A 27,380-nucleotide genomic window follows, 5' to 3' on the forward strand; every position below is an offset into this window, starting at 1 on the left:
TTCGCGTTTGATCTCGCTCCAAGTCTTGCCGATCTTCTTCACTTCGTCTGCCACAGTGCGCCGCCAAGTTTGCTTGGAGCGACCACGTTTGCATTGTGTGTATTGTATATGCTCTATTTAACTATTTTTGATAAACATAAGCTGCACGAAGTTCGCCGGGTCAGCTAGTATCTTTGTATTTTCTTCATGCTTTGATAAACGCGTGCACATCTGCGTTTGACCTGATTCTAAAAAGTGGGCAAGTTTCCCCGCTAAAAAACTCAAATTAACTTTAACTTAACCAAAGATTTATTCACCTAAAGCAGACATTTATCCAGCGATCTTATCCTAAAAGTATTCAACCCGGCACAGAAGCAGTAACTTTCGAGATTTATACGCGAAACTTCTAATAAAAACTGGATTGGATTAGAAGGATGAGCGTAAAGCAGGATCTTTAGTTATATTTAAGTTTTCTCAGCCTTTGCCTCAACTTTGTTGGAGGTGGAGTAACGGCCTATTATTGCTCTGAAGAAGTTAAGTTGAAGGACGAAGAGGGGAATTTTTCGTAATTTTAACAGACCTAAAAAAGAGTAGGTTCTTAATTTGCTTGAATGTTTTTTTACAAGTCCAATGTATTTTAGTGGTCTACGGCCCGGTTTTTTGATTCGTAGTTAAAATAACCAATGGTCAAATTAGACAGATGTCAAATGACAAGTGGTTAAATATCAGAAAAAAATGTTTTTCGAACAATGGTTAGCTTGACATTGACAGCATTTTTAACTATTTGTTTACATTTTGTTATTATTTAACCATTAGTAGCAATATTTAACAATTAGTTATTTCAACTAAGAATCGAAAAACTGGGCCTTAACCATCGAATAAGTACTTGTTAGGTGCTAATATACAGACATCAAGTTAAACGTGGTAGCATCGAATGCAGCTGATGATTAAAATAATCATGGACAGAGAAGAAACAAAATACGTAATAAATTGTGGCGCATAATTATTTACAACACATAATAATATCACACATTTCACACTCCAATCAATGTATTATATCCGCCAATACAAAGCCACTACAAGACAATGCAAGAACGTAACAAAACACTCTTCACTTCGTTGATTAATTGACTCTTAGCCCAGTTACCGAAGTGTCTTCATACATTGTATTAATAATACGATCCTCATATGGAGACTGGCTGTGCCCGTAATATTTCACGCCTGAAAATCATTTCTTAGTATCGCCCTATCAAGTTAGTCTTAAGGTATTGTGAGACGGCAATGTGAAGATTAGACAAGTTAAGTTACAATATTTGTTTCGTAAAATATTTTTAAATCTTACTCGTATTATCAAAATATTGAAACAAAATAAAAATCAGAGACAGCCCAGGGACTTAATAAAACAGGCCCGTACTTTTTTAAAAATGTTATGGCTATACTCGTAATAATCGTACTATATAAGCTTGTCGCAATTCTTTTATGTATCTAAGTTAAAGATGAAAAATAAACTTAAAGGTTGTCTTGTTTATTTTTGTTTGCTAGGGATTAAAACCAATCAACCGATTTGTTTATTTGGGTTACGATCATTCGATATCCATCAATAATCGAAATAGAAAATTAAATTCTCTTACCGCAACTCAATTGAAAGTTGAAAAGTGGAATTATTTATTTAGTCTAAAGTCTTAAAAAGTCTTTAACGAATTTTTGTTTAAGGCCGCCATAAAATATCAATTGTGTACCATGAAAGAGAACTTAGGCTGAGTTGCATCACCTAACTTTGACCGTAACTATAACGATAAACGGTGTATTTTGTATGGAGTTTGACAGATTTCTGATGTTTTTTAAAGCAAAGTAAGATAGTGCAACCCAGTCTTAGAAAAGAAAAAGATGACGTCTTTCCACATAATTATGACGTCAGCAACTTATCTCCAAACAGGTTCACCTTATCAATACGGGCCATACTTACAAGACTGCCACATACAGCACAAAGGCGTCACTTGATCCGTTATTAATATCCAATCTGCACCGCGAGGTGGCGCTGTTTTCATTAACATAAATCACCCGAGACAAGACTCATGATATTGAGATTTCCCCGATTCGCTAATGCTTGCGGGGTGATTTACCCGTGATGGGGTAATCTGCTTTGTTTTGAACCCTCCGAAGCGAAGGGCGCGCCTGATTTGTGTCTTTCTTTTCAAAATGGCCTTTTGAATTATGTTAACATTTTTCGCGTGACACATTTATTATGGAGGAAAGTTAATGCATTCATTTTTTGAAGAATGTTTTGTGGGTGTACTTGGGACTTCGTCGTTTATTATTAATCTGTAATAGCTTTGAGCTATTCTATTTTGTTTTTGCTGAATGAAGATTTATTGGGGGGGTAGATTTATGTGTAGAAAGCTGTGGCATGACTTGGGGAGAGCACACAATATTTTATTATGAACCCAAAAGATGAAAATGACTTGTTTTCAAATTGACTTATATCAGGAAACCATACACCTTTAGCGTTAAATTAAAAAAAAAAACTCAGATTTTGTGTTCCTACCTCTTTCGTCGACAGGACCTCAAAATAGCTAATATGGCAAACGCGTACAAGATGTCACAATGTTGTTTACCTTGACAAGCCGTACACCAAACAGTCACATCCCTCGCAGAACTGACAACTGTCAGCTTGTGGGCTAGCAAAGGTTCTCTGGCCACCCACACGGAGGACCGATGACCTAACTAAAGTTGTGGAAAGCCGTTCTCCACTCACTGTAGCGTTCTTTGTCCAGCAGTGGGCTTAGAAGTCGAGGAAGACTATGACAGTGAAGAAGTATTTACTCGCATTTAGCAATATAAAATGTTCTTTGTATGACCTTTCTTTACGCTAAAAATTTACTACAAAACCTTTATTATTGGGACATTTTATTATGATTTCAAAAATTCTACGAAACAGTGTTTTTAAGTCCGTTTTTTGTTCCGTAGTTAACGCAACTAATGGCATTGTTACTAATGGTTCAATATTAAAATGCTATCTGTAAATAATGCTTTCCAATTAAAAAATATTACAATGGCTTTTAGTCCAATTTCAACTATCAATTTTAATAACAGTGTTTCGTAGATGTTTCATCATTGCTAACATTAAAATTTGTTTGTTCATTGCGGATAAAAATACCTGAAACTTCAGTTTTCATTCATTTCAAAGAAAAATCGTGAAAATACTACCAAAAACTTCGCTAAGTTCAAGAAAATGGCCATTGACGAAAAAAGCCCCCGTCACTCGAGCTTTAAGCTCTAGTTCGGCGCTTCTCACTGACGTTCTCGTTAGCTGCCTTGTCGAACTAGCTGGAAATATTTAAACTTGCAAGACAAGGCGAAAATGAGAAAACGTGATGGCGAGAGTGAATAGGCACATACAGGGCAGATGTACCATCCTAGACTGCACCCCACTTAACACCAGGTTCGATTGTGGTTATGAACCTGCCATGTTATGCATTAAAAAAAGTCTAGCAACACCGTACCTACAAATTACAGCATTGTTGTGTTTTGGCAGTTAGGTAAGATAGCCAGTTCCTCCGTGGTTGAGGATTCCGGGTGAAGCTTGCTTCCACCTTCGGCCTGATCGTCACTTACTATCAGGTGAGATACAGGCCAAGAGCTTCCTCGTTGTGGATAAAAAAAATTGTCGATAGCATATCATTTTTCTGTTGCAAAATAAATTCTATTACAATGGTATACGATCCCATATTTAGCTTGGTCTGCCGCTATCTGTTCATTGTTGATAGACTATGTACCTATTTAGATATAAAACATTTTCTTCCATTGTTTCCTACGCAATATTCATAAAGGCTTATTTTACAAAATAAATTACCATTAGAATTTATTATGGCAAAGCTACTACTTACCTACTGATACTATCCTGATCCTGAATCTAAACGTTGATTACATTATAAGGTAGTTTTTGTCGCACAAAGTAGGGGGAGGTAAGTAATAAGTATGTATAGCAAAAATCCCACTCCAAGATGAAAAAACACGTTTCATATTTATTATCCACAAGCGACACACATTTAATACAGCGTTTCTTAGAACGCAACAAATTATGACACATACAAGATTCTTTCAGCGGAACAAGTAGGTCGGCAAATATCTCTTTCATCAAATTACGCTTTTATTATTTTATCGCTCAATGTATGCACATAGCCCGTTTTACGGTTCCGTATATCCGTATGTTCTATTGCCCGTAAATCCTCTGTGGCTTTGTTAGGTCGACAGAGATGCTATCAATAAGCGCGTCGAACAGTGGAATCCATTTCATTAAATTTTTAGCTCGGAAAAAATCTATCATTGTCAAAATTGGACGAGAGCGCGGCCGTGTTTACACATACGCGCAAACGTTCGGGCTTTTTCTGCGATTGGTGTGACGTCATATGATAGATCTTGTTGAGATGGCGATATAATATTTGCCTTGTCATTTGGACTGTTGCAATTTGGTAATGGGAACTAGGATCGTTATCGGGAGCGCTTGTCCGATTTGTTATGTTTTGTCGTTTTGTGTTAGAGATTGGGTGTTTGGATAACGTGCTAAATGTTGGAACATGGAAAATGTATAAAAAAGAGATTTAAGCTGCGTTTTGGCAATTTTAGTTCGTTGTTTGTTTCTATCTCTGTCCCTTTCTCTACGTCACAAACTGTTTGTGACATCTGACAACGTTGAGAGCTGTGTGTGTTAGTAGTTACTTTGCCACGTTTTAAAGCCAGACTAATGAGAATATCTCAATCTCTCACAATGGGTAATTTAGAACAATTTTGAATATTGGGTTAACAATTACCAGTACTACCCTGAACAACAACTTTCTTAGTCCAACAATGGCCTCAACACACAATCTCGAAGCAAAATTAAAACGAAGAGCCGTCGAATCGATTACGTAACGAAACCGAAAACGAGAATCGAGCATTCCCGTCTGCGCGCCGCAATCTATCCCCAAATTGTCTCTCATTATACCAATGGAATTCTTTTATGAAAATAATTGTATCAAAAATGTCTCTATTATATTCATATTCCTTTATCCCGTCACTTTTTCTTTGACCTTCGTTTCATTATCTCATCGCCTCTAATTTGTCCCGAGCTTGAGCGATGGTTCTCTCTCGTTTTCTTGATGTCATCTATTAATGTCAGATCGCTTTTTTATGACTTTTGTTTATGGCCGCCCGAATTTTCCTTAACGTGACATGATGGGAATGAAACTCGAACGTTTTGCGGTTGTCGTCTGCTGGATAAGGGATGGACTCGACATAAGCGTTTTTTCTTTTTTTAGCTTCTTGTTATGTATTAAATTATACTTTAACTCGTGGTACCCTAAGCCTAGGCGCAGACCACCGACTTTTAGTTGGCCGATAGTTGGGTCGCGCTGTTAATCAGTATGGGCATGTATGAAAGTGCACACATTACACCGATTTGGTATCGGCCGATTCTTCATACAAATTAAAATCGGGCCCATCTATCGGCCAACTAAATTTTGGTGGTCTGCGCTTAGGTTAAGTGGTCGCATGAGACCGCGGTAACAATTGATTTTTTATATCTGAATTCGCTGGTACTAGAAGACGTTAAAGGAGACAATGAAGCATACCTTTCGAAGAGTAACTGTGACACGCATTATCTAAGTATAGAAATCCTGTTATACACGTGTCATCTTTTTTCCTCTTTCCTTAATCTTTTTTCACCTAGCGAAATATTTTTGTCTCTTTTTTAACAACCATGCATTAAACTGAACAAATACAATTTCATTTATTTTAGGCTGACTTGCACCACATAACTTGAACCGTAACTATAACGATTACCGGTGCATTTTGTATGGAGTTTGACAGATTTTTGACGTTCGTCAAAGTTAAAGTAAGATGGTGCAATCCAGCCTTAAGATAGTGGTTAAGTGACAAACACAACCTAAACTTTAGAATTAACAACTTTCATCCCTGTACATCAGAAATTATTTCCATATTCCCCGATCCAAGGAAGATGGATGCACAACCGCTCCAAGCTAAATAATGAAACACCAAACTGACGCGCTACAATTCATCCCGGCCCATTTAAGGCCCGGTCACACATCATAAGGCGCTGTTTACACAGAGCTGCGTAATGGAGGAGGATGCAATAGGTTTGATCCCCTGTCTACTCTTTATACGTGTTTACCCTCAAATAGATTGGATGCAGGGAAATTAATGACGTCATAGAGACAAAGAGGTAGACTGAATGAATTAATCTTATGGACTTAAGAGTCAGTGAACGCAATACCTTCGTTATATTTTTATAAAAGCTGAAAAGTTGCTCCCGGCATATTAAAAGAATATTGAACCATCATGAATTTTGAGTCATCGTGGCTTTGGCAGCTACCCTGAAATGCTTGTCGGCCAGGGATTCGTAACGGTCAAAACTATCTGGCTGATGAGGAAGCTAGGCTTTCTTAGGACCATGCCAAAAAGCAAAAGAGCAATGTAAACCTCAGCGCAATTTTGGAGAGGCTCAGGCCTCTGTCTGTAGAAAACTATGCAATAAAGAAGAATGCAAGTAGCACCTTACATTCATCCCTACTTTAAACTTCGCAGGTGCTCAAATCCTGAATCCACTGCATCCTTCCTTCTGTCTTACCAGGTCTCCGTCTTGACCCGACAGTGACAAACGGCTGGAACTAATCCTCTGGTTTGTAATTAATTAAGCATATCGACTCGGCATGATCTACGATACGAACAAAATTATGTTCAACACGGCACAACTTGCGGGTCTTGGTGTTTGATTAATGGACCGTCTTAGGTTATGTAAGAAGTATACGCTTAAGAGCCATTTCACAAAAATATTCCGCGCGAATTTAGGTAAAAGCTGTCAACGCAACGTCAAAAGAGTAAAAAGAACGCTGAAATGGACAAAAAAATCTTGAGCCGTGACCGTATTAAGACTTGATTTAAGTTATTAATTTTAAGGTAGAATGAGGTATTCAAACTTGATAAATTAATTTAAATTTTTAATAGAGTTTATTAAGTATTTTATATTTCGATTTATAATGAAACACGAATAGGTATAATATGTAAAATATATATTAAGTACAAAATAAAGACAGTCACATAGTGAAAAAAAAATCTGCCCCCCCTTACAGCTCCATCATCGGACCCTGGATACGAATAATGAAACACGAATAGGTATAATATGTAAAATATATATTAAGTACAAAATAAAGACAGTCACATAGTGAAAAAAAAATCTGCCCCCTTACAGCTCCATCATCGGACCCTGGATACGAAATATTCGTCAAGGCGAATCACACAAGCCCAAACTCCATAGGGTTCTATTGTTTTGTTACGGAAGTGGCCATTGCATCTCCACCAGATCCATTTTATCAGACAGAGCTAAGAAATAAATAAATAAAATTATTATAAGTAAACAAATAACTAAAATAATTCATCTTACTATCTTACTTCTTACTAGTCTTACTAATATTAATAAATACGAAAGTTTGTGTTGATGTCTGGATGTTTGTTACACTTTCACGCAAAAACTACTGAACAGATTTTGATGAAACTTTACAGTACAGTACAGCAGTACTAGGCAGTCTGTGTTCAACTATCACTCGGGTCGGACGTTCCTATCGCAAGACCTTTGGTTCACTCAGTTCCGATACGACTCTAGTGCTGTGTGTAATTATTTTCGTGAATACACTGAGTTTATTAATTTCTACGAGTGGATTTCATTTTGCCTGAGACCTACGCCATGAACCCTGAACCAGAAGACCCTGTCGCCAGCGACAGCGACGCTCATCCATCCCTGGCGTCGACCAGAATAACAATGTATAGGCTATAATTTATGACGATCTGTGACAAACTAAATTTCAAGCGGGTGAAGCCGCGGGCAATACTACATATTTCATACTAGCTTTTTGCCCGCGACTTCTTCTGCGATGAAGTGGAAAATGGTTCTAATAGAATTAAAATATTCTAAGAAAATTAATTTTGTTAAATGATTATATTTTTTGATATAAAATCTACAAATTATTATGTTTAAATATTTGAATACTTACAAAATTATGAGATCTTTCTAAAACAAAATTAAAACACTAAACCTGCCGCAGATTTCTTTGTAAACAATGTTTTTTGTTTTTCCTTCAGGTGCTAAAATCACCAGGCTATTGTGTGCGCATACTCTGGAGTATTCCACATACAACTGGTCGTCGGAGAAGCATAGATTTCCATTAAGTCTACTCCCGCTACCATATGGAACTCCGCTAAAACTCGTGAGGGCGCCAACACTTGCTTTTGTATCGAAAATTAGTATGAGCAGCTGCGCACGCGGTTGCCCGTTGCAGGCTCTATGCAACCACACTTTTTTAAACCGTGGTCCCTAAGCATGAGATGGGAAACTGCACTCTCTTGAATTCTCTTGAATTTGATGGTGTTAGGGGAATCCTAGGAATGAATACAGACTTTCCAATGGAATCTCCTCATCAATATTGCGAAATTGCGAGTTGCAATGCAATGTTACGTTTTCACTTGTTATTTTATTGTAATCTGACCTTGATTTTTCAAACACGTGTCAAAATAAAAAAAAATAATTTAAATCAAAAGTACTAAGGAATATTTCATTGATATCAACTTAGAAACAAGCACAGATCACAGAAACTAAAGGGATTGCTGTGAAAGCAATGATGACAGTAGCGACGTCATTATGTAAACAGTTTATTTATTGCTTGCATAGTACTAAATATTATTCGAACGTTGAATACTGATACCGCAGTGGATAATGAGCACATAATTTGATTTCTTTGTGTGTGTGAATTTCTAATACGACACTGAGTTTCGAACTCAGCGCATTACTTAGCATCTCTCTATATTTCTATGGAACCAAGTTATCTCCAAAATAACATTCCACACCTTTTTAACCTAGTCAGGTACCTAATAATTTTAATAAAATACGAAGCACGTCATCTATCAATAGGATATATGTATATTTTAGAAGTTAAAAAATTATGCATAAAATATAAACACTTTAGAAGTTTACTTAAATCGTAGAATTTCTGAAAAACAAGTACTAAAATCGTACTGAAAAAAAGAAATTAATAATATGTTATCTAATTTATTTATTAAACGTCGAATTTTATCAAAGATTTTGGACTAAAGTTTTTGAAAATAATTTATAGCCTACATAGAAAAAAAATAGGATTCTAAATCGAGAAATATTTTTTTTTCGGAGCCTATTGCCTCCAAACAAACAAACAATTAAATCTTTCCTCTTTTATTAGTATAGATTTAACAACAAAGCTTCGATCTCGAAACAAAACGCTTCTTTTTCTTCTTCACGAAACAAAACTCAAAGCGGATAAATAAATAAACAAATCTTTGGACAATTTCACAGCGCCATCTAGTCCAAAAGTAGGCAACCAATATGCTTGTGTTAAGGGTGCTAGCATAATGGATATACTTTTTTATCATTTATTTATTAAATTAAATACATGGTATCTACATATTATACATAGTTACACCCAGATCCGTCAAAGAAATTAAAATTCATCATTTCAATTTCTGCTCGGCCGGCCGACTCGAAACAGCCTCTCGGCATAGTATCAAATGTATTTGGTCGCCGTACAAATCACCGCTTCACGACACGAACGCACGTAAACGTCACGGCGGGAAAAATGACACAGGTCCTGCCTTGACGGGCGCTCGCGCCATACTAATCGATGTCGGCTTGCGCATTGTAATTTATACTGATATTCACATCAATATTTTGACAAAGTGGTTACTAATATTTAAACAATAACTGTAGAAATCAATTTTACAATGAATATTCTTTATTTTGGGATACTTTTATTGCAGTTATTGCTGTGTTTTAAAACCAAAAACCACGATCAAAATGTGACGTTAATCTTGAAATTTGCCAAATTATTTTTAGATTTTACTCAATAATGGTAATGAAATTCAAGAATCTATTTCATTAATGGACTACAAGAATATATGTCCGATGATTACTATATATTTTTAAGCTTATTATATGAGCATAAATAATAGATACAGGACTTTGAAAATGAGTCTGCGGCAATTTTTCCGTAAAATGGTTGTGGGAGATGGGGCACTGTGAATTAAGCAAAAGAGTTTTAGTAAATCCGTTTCATTAATGGTCAACACCAAGGATTGACCTATCTTTCGCAGTTATTAAATAATCTCTGGGTGTTGCTTAAGATAGTAATTCATGCTTCCAAAATCTTAGAAATTCGCACGAAAATGTAAAATGGCTCTTAAACTGATTCATGAACAGGAAATGGATAATGTAGTCTTTAAATTACACATTACTTTTAAGCACTAATTTACTACTGAAGACATAGTGTGGGCATAGGCCTCCCACTAGGTCCCAACGATCTGGTGAAGGTCACGGGAGGTGCCTGAATGCGGGTGGCGCAGGACCGGTCTTTGTGGAAATCCTCCCCGGCTTTTGTCGAGCAGTGGACGTCATTCGGCTGAAACGAACGAACGAACTTGATTTCCTATGACATTATTTTCATCCACTGTTGGACAAAGGCCTCCCCCAAGGATTTCCACAACGACCGGTCCTACGCTGACAGCATCCAGTTATTTCCTCCGATATTCACCAGATCGTCGGTCCACCTACAGGGAGGCATACCCACATTCTATCTCCGCCCCGTGGTCGTCACTCGAGAACTTTTCTGTCACAACGGCCATTAGCTCTACGAGCTACGAATATGACGTGCTCTACCCAAATTATTTTACTCCGCTAATTTTCTAAAGTCGTAGAAGTTTTTAATGTTAGTCAGCAGATTATGAGCCCGTACTACCTGGGACAAAAACTTTACTAGTTGGATATTTACTGGCGGACAAGCTGGCAACGATATAATTGTCGTACCTATACCTAATTAATCCTGCCCTTTGGGACTAGACTGTTTTGCTATCGCTAAATCAGATTAATTTAAGCTAGAAACATTCTAATATAACGGAAAATCAAAAGCATTATCCTATTTAATGAGTACCGTATGGAAATGTACCCTAAAACCCTCGAGAGACTTTACATCTCTAGCCACTAAGAGATTATACTGCTACATTATGGTCATGAATTTACCAAACAGGACACACAAATCTATACTTAATATTATAAAGCTGAAGAGCGTATTTAAGTAAACAAACATATGTTTACTTAAATACGCTAATCTCAGGAACTACTGGTCCGATTTGAAAAAATATTTTTGTGTCGGATAGCCCATTTATTGAGGAAGGCTTAAGGCATTTAACATCATCCTACAACTAATAGGGAAGGAGTAGTAAAACAAAAATCTTGCAAAAACGGGAAATATTAAGTATAATCAAACTATATTAATTTCACGGGTACGAAGTCGTGCACAGCTGGTCTTCTATTAAACTTAAGTGACTATTGAATTATCTGACAAATAGTTATTCGCTTGATATAAGCTTTTCAGAATTAGCTAAGAAATTGACCTACTTGGCAGCTAAACTATCTACATTAGCTACAACTATTTCCTTTTAAGTCCGTACGAATTGTCAAAGATATCTTTGTAACAAAAGGAAATATTGTCGTCAAAGATTTAAACTTAACACTTTTAGGTCAATTCTTTTTGTTAGTTGGAATAGACTTCTAGACTGTTCTATTTAGTGTTCCGTTCTGTGTGCCTGTAGTACCATACCAAGAAACTATAAAGCTGGATTGTAAATGACAGCTTTAGCTTTATTCAGCTTTATGTAAATGGTTGAACCAAGCTGAAAAATGATAGTAATAGTAAAAATGCAAACAAAAAAGTAATTATTGTCATAATACCTCTACATAGTTAGTCCGAAGGCCGTTTGGTGTAGTGGTTAAGAACGGACTACTATGCCGAGAGGTCCCGGGTTCGATTCCCGGCCGGACAGAAATTGAAATGATGAATTTTAATTTCTGTGACGGGTCTGGGTGTTACTATGTATATTATGTATGTATTTAAAAAAAAAGTATATAAGTAGTATATCCGTTAAGCTAGCACCCATAACACAAGCATTAAATTGCTTACTTTGGGGCTAGCTGGCGCTGTGTGAAATTGTCCAAACATTTATTATTATTTATTATTAAATTACGCTGTCGCCCAGTATGAAGATCGCTGACTTGCTGCCCTACATTAGTGCAATGGTCCGAAGTGCAATTAGTGAAAGTGACGTCAATCGACATTTTCCTAAAAACTGTAGTTCATTATTTTATCATTCCATAATCATACTTCGATTAGGTCTCATCTTGTTTTAATTATAAGTATTTCATGTAATTTTCTAATTTCTAATTAAATCTTTTATAAGTATATTCGGTTTTTTTTCGATCCTCCGATCGCAGCTAACGTATTTGGCGCAGTCGGTAGGATACTCGCGGGCCGGTTCGCGAGAGTAGATCTTTCTAAATCGCGTCGCGAGTCGCCCGGGAAGCTATCAAGATTCCATCAACGAGTATCCTGAATCTACGGACCTGCTGCAGACCAGGAGGAGAATCCAGAACTCGATTCACGGAGAGAACCAGAATGAAATATATGTGAGTACACTTGAATTGATCTCGTGTTGCTTTCCTTTTGTCATAGTGTTTTAGATCCTTATATTATCCTTTGTGTTAATCTTACAACTTCAAGATTTATCACCCTAGAGCCAATAGTCTCCGCGAGTCTGAATCCCGTCAGGCTCGCCAGTGTCAATTAGATAATAGTAGAAATATAGATTTAAATCAAAGTTTAAATAACTCGTTTGACGAAATGTCTCACGAACCAGACACAATATTCAAGGCCCTCCGCCTAGTCCCGGATTTCGATGGGAATCCCAACGTTCTGACAAGGTTCATTAACGTTTGCGATCAGTTAGCAGTAAAATATTTGAGTAACGCCCCAGGCAGTGAGTTTTCCAATCTTTGCTTAATAAATGGCATATTGAATAAAATAACAGGACCCGCTGCATGCACAATCAATTCCAACGGGATACCTGATAGTTGGTTAGGTATTCGTACTGCCCTTATCAATAACTTTTCCGATCAACGGGACGAAACGGCTCTGTACAATGACCTCTCTTTAGCCACTCAAAGTAACAAGACGCCGCAAGAATTTTACGATCATTGCCAAACTTTATTCAGTACGATAATGACTTACGTGACTTTACACGAGACAGTACCTACGACTGTACAGGCTAAAAGGGATCTTTATAAAAAGGTCACCATGCAGGCATACGTTCGTGGACTCAAAGAGCCCCTGGGATCCCGTATACGCTGTATGCGCCCTCCTACAATAGAGAAAGCCCTGGAATACGTCCAGGAGGAACTCAATATAATGTATCTCCAACAACGTAACGAACCCAATAAGATTCATGCCACCCCTAAATTGGCAACACAACCCCTGCCTTCATTTGCTCCGCCACCACGGCATAATCTCCCGATGCCAGTGCCCAACTGGCCTGTTCCCGTAGGACAACAGCCCATGAGGCCTCCGCCTCAACCCTTCAAACTCCCAGCACCAGGCGCACCTAACATGCGTATCCCAACGAATACTCAGAGGATGTTTAGTGCTCCACCTCCTAATTACAACCCCCGCAGTAATATGTTTCGCCTTCCACCCCGAAACAATCAACCACAGTTTCAAGCCCCTCAACCTATGAGTGGTGTCCAACGTTTCACCCCAAGGACACTGCCGCATTCCCAAATGTTGACTGGACATGACTGGACTAAGTCAGGGAACCCACCTCCAACAAACTATTTTAAAAGCCGAGAAATGAATGTGAACGAATGTTTGACAAACGACGACGGCTACTCATATTACAATAACTACGACCTTTATCATGACCCAGTTTACAATTACTATTGCGATTATTATACTAGCGATTCACCCGAGTCTACTCCCGAATTAATTTATTATAATTCGACTGACGAATACCAGACGACTGATGAAAATCAACCACAGCCAAGTACTAGCCATGCTGAGCAGGATTTTCAGGAGATCACGACATTAAAAAAGCAAAGATAGAAGTTAATCTTCAAACACAGAGGCAACTTCCGTACATTCAAATAGCTCATCCTCCTCTTAAACTATTAATAGACACAGGTGCAAACCAATCCTTCATAAGTCCCGAAGCTGTTCAGCAATACTTTGCTAATTATCCCTTAAACTTTGATCCGTTTGAAGTGACAAACATACACGCAACTAGTAGAAATAATTACTCTATAACGTTGCCGTGTTTTCCTGAGTTTCTTGATAAAGATAATATGAAGCTATTTGTATATCGGTTTCACGATTACTTCGACGGTCTTATCGGCCTAGATTTATTAAGTAAATGGGAAGCTCGAATCGATCTAAAAGAAAGCCAACTTTTGACCCGTTTTGCCTCAAACCCTATTCATATGTACAATTCACGGAACGTGAACCTTTACGAGGATATTATTCCAGCAATGTCCTCTAAAATAATTAAGGTTCCCTTAGATTTGGCTAATGGCGAAGCGCTCATCCCGGAACAGATAATTTGTAACTGCATCATTCACGAGTGCCTTACAACCGTCTCTAATAACCGTGGCTACTTAGAAATAGAAAACACCACGGCGAACGATATAATATTCTCACTTGATAGCCCCGCGCACGCTGAATTATTTAATATAGAGTGCACTCGCACTCAACAGCCAGCGTCGCGCGCTGATGACGTCATTTCGCGCTTACGTACCGAGCATTTGAACGAAGAGGAAAAAGCCAACTTAATTACTCTTTGCTCTCGCTACGCGGACGTTTTTTATATTGACGGTGAGCAATTAACATTCACAAATAAGATTAAACACCGGATCAGGACCACCGACGAGGTCCCTGTGCACGCTAAGAACTATCGATATCCTTTTGTTCATCGAGAGGAAGTTAAGACTCAGATAGGAAAGATGTTGGAACAGGGCATCATCAGACCCTCCGACTCAGCCTGGAGCTCACCCATCTGGGTGGTGCCCAAGAAAATAGATGCGTCCGGCAAACAGAAATGGCGACTCGTGGTTGACTTTCGCAAACTGAACGAAAAGACAATTAACGACAAATATCCCATACCCAACATCAATGACGTCTTGGACAAGCTAGGGAAATGCCAGTATTTCACCACACTTGACCTGGCCAGCGGCTTTTACCAAGTGGAGATGGATCCCCAGGATATTTCTAAAACGGCCTTCAATGTCGAGCATGGACATTTTGAATTCCTTCGAATGCCCATGGGACTTAAAAACTCTCCATCCACATTCCAGCGAGTGATGGATAACGTCCTCAGAGGCCTCCAAAACGATATTTGCCTAGTGTATCTCGATGACATTATTGTCTATAGCACATCCCTCCAGGAACACATGGTAAACCTGGAAAAAGTATTTCAAAGACTTCGAGAGTCCAACTTTAAAATTCAGATGGACAAATCGGAGTTCTTGAAGCTTGAAACAGCTTACCTTGGCCATGTAATCAGCAGGGACGGTGTTAAACCAAACCCTGACAAGATCTCCGCTATACAAAAATATCCAATCCCGAAAACCACTAAGGAAATTAAACAATTCCTTGGACTTCTCGGTTACTACCGAAAATTCATTCCCGATTTTGCACGTACCACCAAGCCTCTGACTCAATGTCTAAAAAAGGGTAGAAAAATACTACTTACTCCCGAATACGTAAATTGCTTTGAGAAATGCAAGACCCTTCTCACCAATGATCCCATTCTTCAATATCCTGACTTTACTAAAGAGTTTAACCTTACAACAGACGCTTCAAACGTGGCTATTGGAGCCATATTATCCCAAGGTCCTATAGGATCCGATAAACCTGTGTGCTACGCTTCTCGAACACTAAATGATAGCGAAATTAACTATAGCACAATCGAGAAAGAACTCTTGGCCATAGTGTGGGCTACGAAATATTTTAGGCCCTACCTATTTGGTAGAAAATTTAGGATACTGACTGACCACAAGCCTCTTGAGTGGATGATGAATTTAAAAGAACCAAATTCACGTCTTACTAGATGGCGACTGAGACTGAGCGAATACGACTTCACAGTGCAATATAAGAAAGGCAAAATTAACACCAATGCCGATGCTTTGTCACGAATAGAAATTCATCTAGGCGACACTAGATCATTAATGGAAGAAATTGACGAACTTAATTCCCTATTAGGCAACCCGACCGAGGTAGCCCTCTCTAAACCTAATTCTTCCACTGAGACTGTACATACTAGCCACGAACACCCGATACTAGAAATCCCGATAACTGACGAACCCCTGAATAAATTCAACAGGCAAATACATCTCACTATAGTTAATGATGTTAAACGAAAACCCACTGTGACCAAACCATTTGACACACACACACGAACAAGTATACAGCTATCAGAAACAAACTTGGAAGAAGACTTAGTAAATGCTATTAAGGAATACATCAACCCCAAAGTTAAGACAGGACTCCTCATTAGCCCCGCTCTCGCAATGTACTCCATTATCCCCATAATACAGGACAAATTTAAGGGCTCTTCAATGAACCTAGTACTAACTAAATCAGAAATAGAAAACGTCAAGGAATATCTCCGCCAGCAGGAGATAATTCGTCACTACCATGATGGCAAAACTAACCATCGTGGCATCAATGAATGTTATTTGTCCTTATCTCGAAAATATTACTGGCCCAAGATGAAAGACCAAATCACTAAATTTATTAACGAATGTACCATCTGTGGTCAAGGCAAATACGACCGAAATCCTATTAGACCTCAATTTAATCTTGTGCCTCCTGCAACTAAACCCTTTGAAATAGTTCATATGGACCTATTCACGGTACAAAGTGAAAAATATGTCACCTTTATAGATGTCTTTACTAAATACGGTCAAGCATACCATTTGCGTGACGGTACTGCCCTCAGTATACTACAGGCTTTATTACAATATTGTACTCACCACGGAGTGCCCGTGACGTTAGTAACAGATAATGGTACTGAATTCACCAATCAGTTATTCTTAGAATTTACTAGACTGCACAAGATCAACCACCATAGAATCCTAGCCCATTCCCCTAACGATAATGGTAACATTGAGAGATTTCACCTGACTCTCCTAGAACATCTAAGACTCCTGAAACTACAGCACAAGGACGAACCCGTTGTGAACCTTTTGCCATATGCGCTTATAGCTTACAATTCTTCCATACATAGTTTCACAAAATGCAGACCATTTGACTTACTTACTGGACATTTTGACGCTAGAGACTGCCTAAATATCGACATAACTGAGCACCTTTTACAGCAATACCTTCAGAATCATAGGGACCGAATGAAGATAGTTTACGATATAGTTAACAACAAATCCCTAGTAGACAGAACAGCCATTATAGAGAATAGAAATAAAAACCGGGAACCTGAAGTACAATATGCTCCCGAGCAACAAATTTTTATTAAAAATCCTTTAGCTGAACGTCAAAAGGTAGCCCCTCGCTACACTCAGGATACAGTATTAGCAGATTTGCCCATTCATATTTACACATCAAAAAAACGCGGTCCCATAGCTAAAAACCGCTTGAAACGTATCCCTAAAACAGCTAATTTGTTACAGGATACTACTAGGAATGATCCTTCGGATCACTCGGTCTCAAGAGATAAAACTTGAGAGCTTGGCTGACGGACCAGGACTACTACCCCACAAACTTGGACCCATGAGATTGACTACTCACCATCATACATTTATACAATATGTTCAACTTGACCTCATCCAAGAAAAAGTCGACTCCCTACAAACCCAACTGACGAGTTACAAGTCCCGACTTATTAACGATACACACTTACTTTATGAGACTCAAATTGACTATCTAACTGAGAAGCTTGGCAAAGTATCAGTACAATTAAAATCATTAGAACCCAGCCGCGTTAAAAGAGGTATTGTAGATGGCCTTGGATCCGTTATAAAAAGCATAACTGGTAATCTGGACCATTCTGATGCAATAAAATACAATAAAGCCATTAATCTTCTTAAAAGTAACCAAGATAAAATTGTCTCGGAACTTAATAACCATATTAGCATTAATAAGGAATGGATATCCGAACATGACAAAATTTTGACACAAATTGTAGATAACCAGAATAAAATTAATACAACTATTGAATTAATATTGAAAAGCAATGTATACAACGAAAATAGTTTAGTTAATTATGCCAGACTTGCTCAACTCTTAATTATAATAAGCGAAAACGTTGAAGACCTTGCTCAGGAACTAATTAGGTTAGAAAACAGTTTAGCTTTTATCCGTGCATCAAGCACACACCACTCTATGATCGATGTGGACACTCTTAGATCTATGATAATTAAACTTAAGAATATCTATGGAAATGAACAAGTATTAAATCTTGAACTTAGGCAATATTATGATGTCATTAAACCAGGCTCATACTATACCGATAATCAGATAGTTTTCATATATAAATTCCCAATAGTATCCAGGGAAACATATAGCTTCTATCATCTATCCATAGTCCCTAATAGAAATAATCAGGCCCTAATCCCGACCTATCCTTTCCTAGCAACAAACGAGATTTCATTCATGTACATAGAGACAGAATGTCCGAAGCTCAGCAACTGGTATCTCTGTGGAGACGCTACTCACCACCAGCTACGCAGCAAACCTGATTGCATCAACGAGCTCATCGTCAACCAGATCCTGAAAGAAAATTGCGAATTCTCTACGGTCACCCTGAAGAAAGAAGCCATGGAAAAGTTGGACGACCAACACTACGTCTTATCTTTTCCACAACCCAGCAAAGTCCAACTCCTCTGCGGGAGACGAGACTACACCACACTTCAAGGAAGCTACCTCATTACGATTCCTGTTGGCTGTCATCTTAAAACTACAGAGTTCACCATCACCAATGACAACGACGAAATAAGAGGACAACCCCTAAAGCTGACAGAAATCCCATCTGACACGGAGAAGCAAATCAGGATAGCATCCCACATCAACTTGAACTCCATTGACCTGCAAGGACTACACAGAATCCAGGACAAGATCACTATGGAAGCCCCGATCAATATCACCGACATCCCACTCGACGTATATCACACAACCATCCCATTTTATGTGATACTGCTTGCTGCGAGTATACTTGCAATCTTCATCGCATACCGGCGCTTAAACAAGAAAAGGAAAGATAGCCAGACTAAAAAGAAGGAAGAGCATCCAGCACCTTCCGGAGATCAGCAACATCATGACGCGATCCCGGCAACATTTTCACTCAACGTGATAAAATAGTTGCCGTTCTAAGGGGGGAGGAATTACGCTGTCGCCCAGTATGAAGATCGCTGACTTGCTGCCCTACATTAGTGCAATGGTCCGAAGTGCAATTAGTGAAAGTGACGTCAATCGACATTTTCCTAAAAACTGTAGTTCATTATTTTATCATTCCATAATCATACTTCGATTAGGTCTCATCTTGTTTTAATTATAAGTATTTCATGTAATTTTCTAATTTCTAATTAAATCTTTTATAAGTATATTCGGTTTTTTTTCGATCCTCCGATCGCAGCTAACGTATTTATTATATATTATATAGTTATGTTTTTTTTTCTGTGAAATGTGTATTTATTCAAAGAGATTTTATTTGTATTTTTAGGAGTGTATGAAGTTTTTTATGTAGGAAAATGTAGACAGTATTTGGTGTATTTCAGTGAGGCAAGTTGGGTACATTTTATTGAATACAATTATTGTTGTAATTATAATTACTGATGCTTGCAGAATTAAGCGTTTATTTTAATTTAAAATATACTAATTAAAAATAAAAAGTATTGTTTACACGTTGTAATATTCTGCAGCTTAACGGTTTAAATATTGAAACCAATTTAAATGAAATCGGCGGTCTTACCATTGTAATGAATTTTATAGTGCACAGTCAATATAGATTTATTTGCATTTCCATACATATTGAATATTATTTAAACGTCAAATGCACCACTGAATGACTACGATTTGCGAAACACATCCAGGCGTGTCTGTTTACATACGTACATTCTTACGGTGTACCTATCATTAGTGAAAATATCCTATTATTCCTAACAAAATTCAAATTATGTATGATAAGTTTGTAAAAATAGATGTATGTAACTCTTTCATTCGTAACCACTGAAAGGCATAAATATAGTTTTGAGTCCCAGGGAAAAATTAAAAATAGAGATAAAGATTTTCTGTGAGATACAGAAATTCACACGGGCAATTCAATTGATATATTCTGTAGAATGGATAGAAATATTTACCACTGTATTTATATTACTTAGAACACCAAACAATTTTAATATTCTACTTGTAATCGGCAGTATCTGGGATTATACAATACATTATTTGGTTGGGCCTATGTCCAACTTTCTTCTCTTCCTTTTCTTCGGTGGCTCCAACTCTCAAATTATCTAGCTGCATGAGATGGTTTCCCACTAATCTGTTTATCGGATTCGGGGCCAGCACCTTCGCAGGAGCCAACCTTCGCGGAAAACCTCTATAGAAATTAAGAAGAAAAAACTCTATGTTGTCTTGGAACGTCTGTCAACGAAGTCAATGTGAAAAATCCGCTGAATTTTTGCTGAAGATATTGAAATAATCAAAACCGCAAGAAATATCGACGGGTCGACCCTCGAAGCCTGGTCTCCGTCTCCTGATCCGCAGGTTGGTGGTTTCCGTTTTATGCAGCTGTATTTTTGAGTTGTTTGGAGTCACCAGCCGACCCCCGCATCATCTTTCTTCCCCGCAATTTTTTATTCCTGGTGTGGCTATTTACACGCCACACCATTTGTTGGTCCTTCGAGCCGGATATTCCAGCTTATTTATTTTTCAAATAATTAACCCGCATAATTTAAATTTATTTTCGTTTCAAATAACGTGACGTTCATACACCGCCGGCCATATTTTTCTGCAATTTGTTTATTTTCGCACTAATTTTTTCATAGTATTTTGCTGTTTTGTCATTATGGCAAATACGAAATTAAATTCGAAATTAAAATTATTGCTTTCCAAAAAAGAATCAATATTCGAAAGAATAAATACTTTATTCAATTCATCGAAGAATATTTCCAATTTTGATTCAAGATTGAATCAGAAGTTTTTAGAGGAATCAGAAAGCATTTCTGAATTACATGAAAAGTTTGAACAGATACTAGATGAAATAAACGAAATTCAACTTGAAATTAACCCCAATTTTACCGTTACTTATAGTTCGCTCAGCGCGTTTGAAGATTTATATTCAAGCGTTAAATACGCGCGCAATAAGTTGTTATTGACGTCGCCTTCTACTAATTCGCAAAATGGTTCCTTTCATATTAAGCTGCCACCAATCGAACTGCCTTCGTTCGACGGCAAGGCTGAAAATTGGCCTATTTTCTATGAAATCTTCCGCACTAACGTACATTCTAATAAACAGCTGACGGATTCACAACGTGTGCAATATTTGATGAGTAAATTGACACACAGCGCCCTAAAAATGACCGCAGGTATCGTTCCTACCGGCGATACTTATAATATCTTGTGGGATAGTCTCGTCAAAAAGTACCAAGATAAGCGTAGTCTGGGTGTTCACTACGTCAATAACATCCTGGACATTAAAACATGTGTAGGTACCGCTGCGAGTCTTAATCCATTTGTTGAGAAGTTATCTTCATCTATTGCAGCTCTCAAACAATTAGATATTGAAAACTTAGCAGATTTTATTATTTTGCAATGTAGTTTGAGGAAAATTGATTCTCAAACGCTTCAGAGTTTCGAGATTTCTGTAGGTGATAAAGAAATACCTACGTGTGATCAGTTCATATCTTTTATTCAAGACCGCGTTAAAATATTAGAGAGAACTCGCAATAATAGTAGTTCCAACACTACCGCTGCTTCTGAACCCCGTAAAAATAATTATTATAATAATAATCGGGACGCGCCGCAAAATAATAACACTTATAAATCTTTCGTTTCTAGTAACGATCCGCACCCGCGAACTCAAACGACCAGTCAGTGTATTCTATGCAAAGCTGACCATAGGCAGGCCTGGCTCACTCCGCGCGGTACATCCGATAATTACCTACAGCGAAGCGCCCCGCCGGCGGGTATTATATCAGTCGAGTGTCACGCGCGCGCCCGTCAGGACGCTGGCGTGCGTTGTAGTATGATTATAATTCTATGATCGAAGTATTATTTAAAAATGGACATAAAGAGAAAGAAATATTGTGCGGCGTACGGGTGTTAAAATTCGAAAAGAAATCTGCCGGATTTATCTTTTTTTTTCGCTTCCTAAAGATGCTGAAAGGTATGTTGGTCATGTAGATCAATAATTCTTAGGATAGTATAGGATTAGGGACCTAACCTACCATGACTACTGCTCAGAATTCGTTCGTTCGTTTCAGCCAAATGACGTCCACTGCTGGACAAAGGCCTTTCCCAAGGTTTTCCATAATGAATGCATACTTTACCTACAATCTACATACGTACCTCATTACAAATAAGTAGATTAATTATTTTTTCACTAGACAGCAACCCTAACAGCGTAAGAAGAGTTCAGAGGCACGCGATAGAAAGAGAGAAAACTTGTAGGTGAATAAAATTGTAGGTACGTAGTGCTGTGCGAGCTGAATTCCACTGTATCGCGTCGTAGGAAGACTCGCATTTATTTAAATCGTCTTGCGGAGTAATCCTTCTGTACCTGTACTATTACTTATTCTGTGCCATAGGTTGTATTCTTGTTCTCAATTTCGAGACAATTTTAACCCGCAAAAACGCTTCGAATTTATAAAATCTAAGGGCGGTTGCGTTAACTGTCTTAGTGTTTCTCATACTGCAAGTAAATGCAATTCACAACACACTTGCAATAACTGTGGCAAGCGACATCATTCGCTACTTCATTTTGACGTGCCCGCACCGCGAAAATATTCGCCCGCTACCTCTGCCGCGTCACAAACAATGTCGGCCGTAAACACCGCGCCACAGTGCACAGAGAAGTGCAGTAGTACTACTCCAACTCAACGAAATATGAATGATGCTTCTATTACTCTCACTTCGGAGGTGAGACCGAGTTCTACCATATTATTATCCACCGCTCAAGTATTTGCATCGCACCGCGCTAATAAAAATAAACAGATTGTACGCTGTTTGATAGACAATGGTTCACAAAATCATTTGATAACTTTAGATTGTTGTAATAAATTGAACTTGCCCGTTAATAAATTGCATGACTCTTACCTGCAAGGCGTTGGCAAGTCTTCGAGACCTGTTCATGGTTTTACTTATTTTGATATCGAATCTCGTACTGATCCGAATAATAAATATCATATTTACGCTCTTGTGATCGACTGCATCACAGATCGTCTTCCCGCGAATTATGTTGATATAACAGAGGATATGACTTACCTCAATAACTTACCGCTTGCTGATTTATCCTGGAACATTCCTAGTGAAATTGATGTAGTATTGGGTGTTCAATTATTCCCTTATATTTATTTGGGGAATAAGGTGGAATCAGGTTCACGCGCGCCTACTGCTATACTTACTAGTTTTGGCTATGTGCTTATGGGTGACGTACCGGCTCACTCTAGTCAATTGCCGACGCACTCGACTGCATTTTTTACCGCACTTCCGCACACTGAAATAGAATCAAGTTTACATAAATTCTTTGAATTAGAAGAGGTTCCTTCTAAAAGCTTTCTTAGCCCAGATGAGGCAGAATGCGAAAATATTTTTACCTCCTCGGTGATTTACCAGGATAAACACTTTAGTGTCGACTTACCGTTCTGCAAAGACCCATCTGTATTGGGAGATTCCCGTTCCGTAGCTTATAGACGTTTTCAAATGCTTGAACGAAAGTTTGACAAAGTGGATGGCTTACGTCAAAACTATAATAAAACCATAAATGAATATATTCAACAAGGTTATTTATCTGAAGCCCCCGAGGCAGACTCAGATGAGGGTTACTACATTCCGCACCACGCTGTATTTAAAGCTGGAAAGGACAGCGCTCGCGCCGTGTTGGACGCCAGCTGTAAAACTCAATCTGGTTTGTCACTTAACGATATTCTTTACGTTGGGCCGAACTTACAGTCTGACCTATTCTTACTGCTAATAGACTTCAGAATATTTCCTGTTGCAGTCACTGCTGATGTAAAACAAATGTTTCTTCGCGTAAGTGTGAATGAACACCATCGCAAATATTTGAAAATTCTCTTCCGTTTCGATCCTCAAGAACCTATACGCACTTATCAATTTAGTAGTCTACCCTTTGGACTCAAACCAAGTCCTTATATAGCTATGCGTACGATACGCAAGTTAGCGCACGACCATAGCGACCGCTTCCCTGATGCTGCTAAAGTAGTAAATACTCAATTTTTCATGGACGACTTTGTCTATTCGTTACCCGATGTACCGACCGCAATTAATTTATCCCGCGATTTAATTGATTTGTTCAAGTTAGGGTCCTTTGATCTTATCAAATGGTCAAGTAATTCTCCCGCACTGCTTGAGGCTCTTCCAGACTCACACCGCTCACCTGTCAGTTTCTCTGATACAGGTAATAATAATTTTAAAATACTGGGATTGTCCTGGGAACCTGCTGATGACAATTTTTCCTTCACTACTGTCGCAGTCGACAGTAAATGTACAAAACGCAGTATTCTTTCTCTGGTTGCTCGCTTATTTGACGTTCTCGGCTTAGTTGCTCCCGTCGTCCTGTTTGCCAAGATTTTGGTTAAGGAACTTTGGTTAAGCAAGATAGACTGGGATGAAGTGCCTCCGGAATCCATTCAAAATCGTTTTGCTGCTTTTCTATTAGATTTGCCCACTCTTTCGACCATGAGTATTCCGCGTCATATAGGTGTTAACTTGGATTGCGCAGTAAACATTGTTGCTTTCTGCGATGCTAGTCTCAATGGCTATGGTTCCTGTATTTATTTACACATAACTGACCCTGCAGGTAATATTGTTGTCAGGCTTCTATGTGCTAAATCTAAAGTCTCACCAAGTAAAATCCAAACGCTAGCACGCTTGGAACTCGTCGCTGCTTTACTTCTTTCGAAACTTGTGCGAGTAGTCCAAGAGAGAATATCCGAGCGCATTCCAATTGTAGGAATCTATGCTTTTTCTGACTCCACGATAGCACTTTCTTGGATACATTCGTCTCCTCATAGATGGTCTATTTTCGTTAGCAACAGAGTAGCCAAAATCCAAGAAAATTTACCGCCTCATTGTTTTCATCACGTGTCGGGCAAAGAGAACCCCAGTGATTGTATATCTAGAGGGATGTTACCTTCTCAGCTGATTTCTCATTCATTATGGTGGGATGGTCCAGTCTGGCTTCAAAGACCTGTCAATGAATGGCCTATCGATATATTTACTCCATTAGAGAGTGAAACTCTGCCAGAGTTTAAAGATAAAAGCAATACGCTTATTGTTGCTGCTCCTTCTGAGCCTTCTTTAATTGATGAAATATCGAACCACGTTAATTCCTGGAATAAGCTTCTAAACACGTTTTATTATATTCTGAAATTCACAAAAAGGTTGCCGAGTAATGAGCTCGTAGCCAATAGAAATGCGTCAGAGATTTTTATACTCAAAAGCATTCAGAGCGTTCATTTTAACAAAGAAATCGAATTGTTAAAGGCTGGTGAGTTGCCTTCGAAGCATCTCCGTGGCTTATCACTTTTCTTAGACCCTCACGGTGTAATTCGCATTGGAGGAAGACTGTCTAAATCAGACCTTCCCTATGAAGCCAAACATCCTGCGCTTCTACCCAAACGTGACCGCGTCGTTGAACTTCTTATCGATCATTATCATACCGCTAATTGTCATACTGGACCTGGATTGCTCATGTCTATTCTTCGTCAACGCTATTGGATATTAAATGCCAGATCTATTATACGCGCCCGCTGTAGACAATGTAATGTTTGTTTCCGCTTGAACCCGCAGCATCCATCTCCCAAAATGGCAGATTTACCCGCATTTCGCATTCAAGATGCTAAAGCTTTCGTACATACTGGTACTGATTTTGCAGGTCCTATTAGCTTCATTCCCACTAGACGAAGGGGACAACATTCTCAAAAGGCATACATCTGTCTTTTTATTTGTCTAGTTACGAAAGCTATTCATATAGAATTAGTTTCTAATCTTAGCACAGATGCGTTCCTTTCCGCCTTTAAAAGATTTATATCTCGCCGCGGTCCAGTATCTGTTATGTATTCAGATAATGGCACCAATTTCGTCGGTGCTAAAGCCCAGCTCGACGAAATATATAACGTATTAAATAATATTGAATTTCAAGATGAGATTAAGCGAATGCTAATTGATCATCGCATAGAGTGGAAAATGATCCCTCCCCGCGCCCCACACTTTGGTGGTATATGGGAATCGAATATAAAAAGTATAAAAACGCATATGTACCGTGTTGTAGGTAAACAACTTTTTACTTATGAAGAACTTCTAACAGTTCTTGTGCAAATTGAATGCATTTTAAATTCTCGACCGCTTGTAGCGATATCAGCTGATCCACATCCGGACGTCTTGACACCAGCACATTTTTTAATGTCCACTCCTTTGCGTTACTTGCCTTCAACAGAACTGAAAGATGAAAAATTAACTTTAACCAACCGCAAGAAACTTTTAGACCAGCTTGTTTTATCATATTGGAATAAATGGCGCCTCGAATATTTGCACACGCTGCAAGTTCGTCAGAAATGGTGCACACCTGAACGTTCAATCGAACTAGGTACGGTTGTAATAATAGGCAATGATAATGTACCGCCTTTGCATTGGGTACTTGGTGTAATTACCGAAGTTTTTCCCGGTTCCGATGGTGTGGTCAGAGTCGCTTCTGTTAGAACCAGTACTGGTGTCTATAAGCGCCCAGTAACTAAATTATATCCGTTACCTACACAATAACAACTTATAACGCATGTATTTATTACCTTTACCTACCTACCTACTACTCATTTATTGCCTTGTTTCAATTTAAAATTATAATTTTAATTTTATTTCTTGAATATTATTCGCATTATTATTATGCATTAATTTAAATACTTTAAAGCTCTTCGATGTGAGGACTTTATACATTTTGTTTTCTTTAGGGAATTGATTCTTTACGGTTTCCTGGATGTATTTTGAAGTTTTTGTTTATACTTAGCAAATTGCAATAATACGTCATGTTCCCCCTTTTCTTTCTTTTCTTATTAAAATTTCTTTATTGAAGTCCTAATGAACTTCAAGGCGGGGAGCATGGTTGGGCCTATGTCCAACTTTCTTCTCTTCCTTTTCTTCGGTGGCTCCAACTCTCAAATTATCTAGCTGCATGAGATGGTTTCCCACTAATCTGTTTATCGGATTCGGGGCCAGCACCTTCGCAGGAGCCAACCTTCGCGGAAAACCTCTATAGAAATTAAGAAG

At 38.3% G+C, this 27,380-nt stretch overlaps 3 protein-coding genes across 3 annotated transcripts in view; all 3 read left to right on the forward strand.

The window, feature by feature from the left end:
- LOC135077965 (acyl-CoA:lysophosphatidylglycerol acyltransferase 1-like) overlaps positions 1-22,182 on the forward strand; it is a 542,351-nt gene extending 520,169 nt beyond the window's left edge. The window contains exon 6 of the transcript XR_010258552.1: positions 22,002-22,182. The gene's annotated coding sequence lies outside the window, so the exon portion shown is untranslated. The remainder of the gene's footprint in view (positions 1-22,001) is intronic.
- The window catches only part of LOC135077963 (connectin-like), a 360,246-nt gene that overhangs the window by 129,544 nt on the left and 203,322 nt on the right, over positions 1-27,380 (forward strand). The window lies entirely within an intron of this gene.
- LOC135078291 (uncharacterized) lies at positions 22,917-25,845 on the forward strand. The gene is made up of 2 exons (XM_063972889.1): positions 22,917-25,442; positions 25,681-25,845. The coding sequence occupies exons 1-2, from the start codon at positions 22,917-22,919 to the stop codon at positions 25,843-25,845; spliced, it is 2,691 nt and encodes an 896-aa protein (XP_063828959.1).

The sequence above is a fragment of the Ostrinia nubilalis genome, chromosome 14 (assembly GCF_963855985.1).
Source record: "Ostrinia nubilalis chromosome 14, ilOstNubi1.1, whole genome shotgun sequence".
Lineage (NCBI taxonomy): Eukaryota > Metazoa > Arthropoda > Insecta > Lepidoptera > Crambidae > Ostrinia > Ostrinia nubilalis.

What these genes read in the sequence shown, in the direction of transcription:
- LOC135078291 (XM_063972889.1), top strand. Translation starts at nt 22,917, where the DNA reads ATGTCGGCCGTAAACACCGCGCCACAGTGCACAGAGAAGTGCAGTAGT. An exon ending in TTGATGAAATATCGAACCAC is followed by an intron (nt 25,443 to 25,680) that starts GTTAATTCCTGG and finishes TTCGCATTGGAG; the next exon opens with GAAGACTGTCTAAATCAGAC.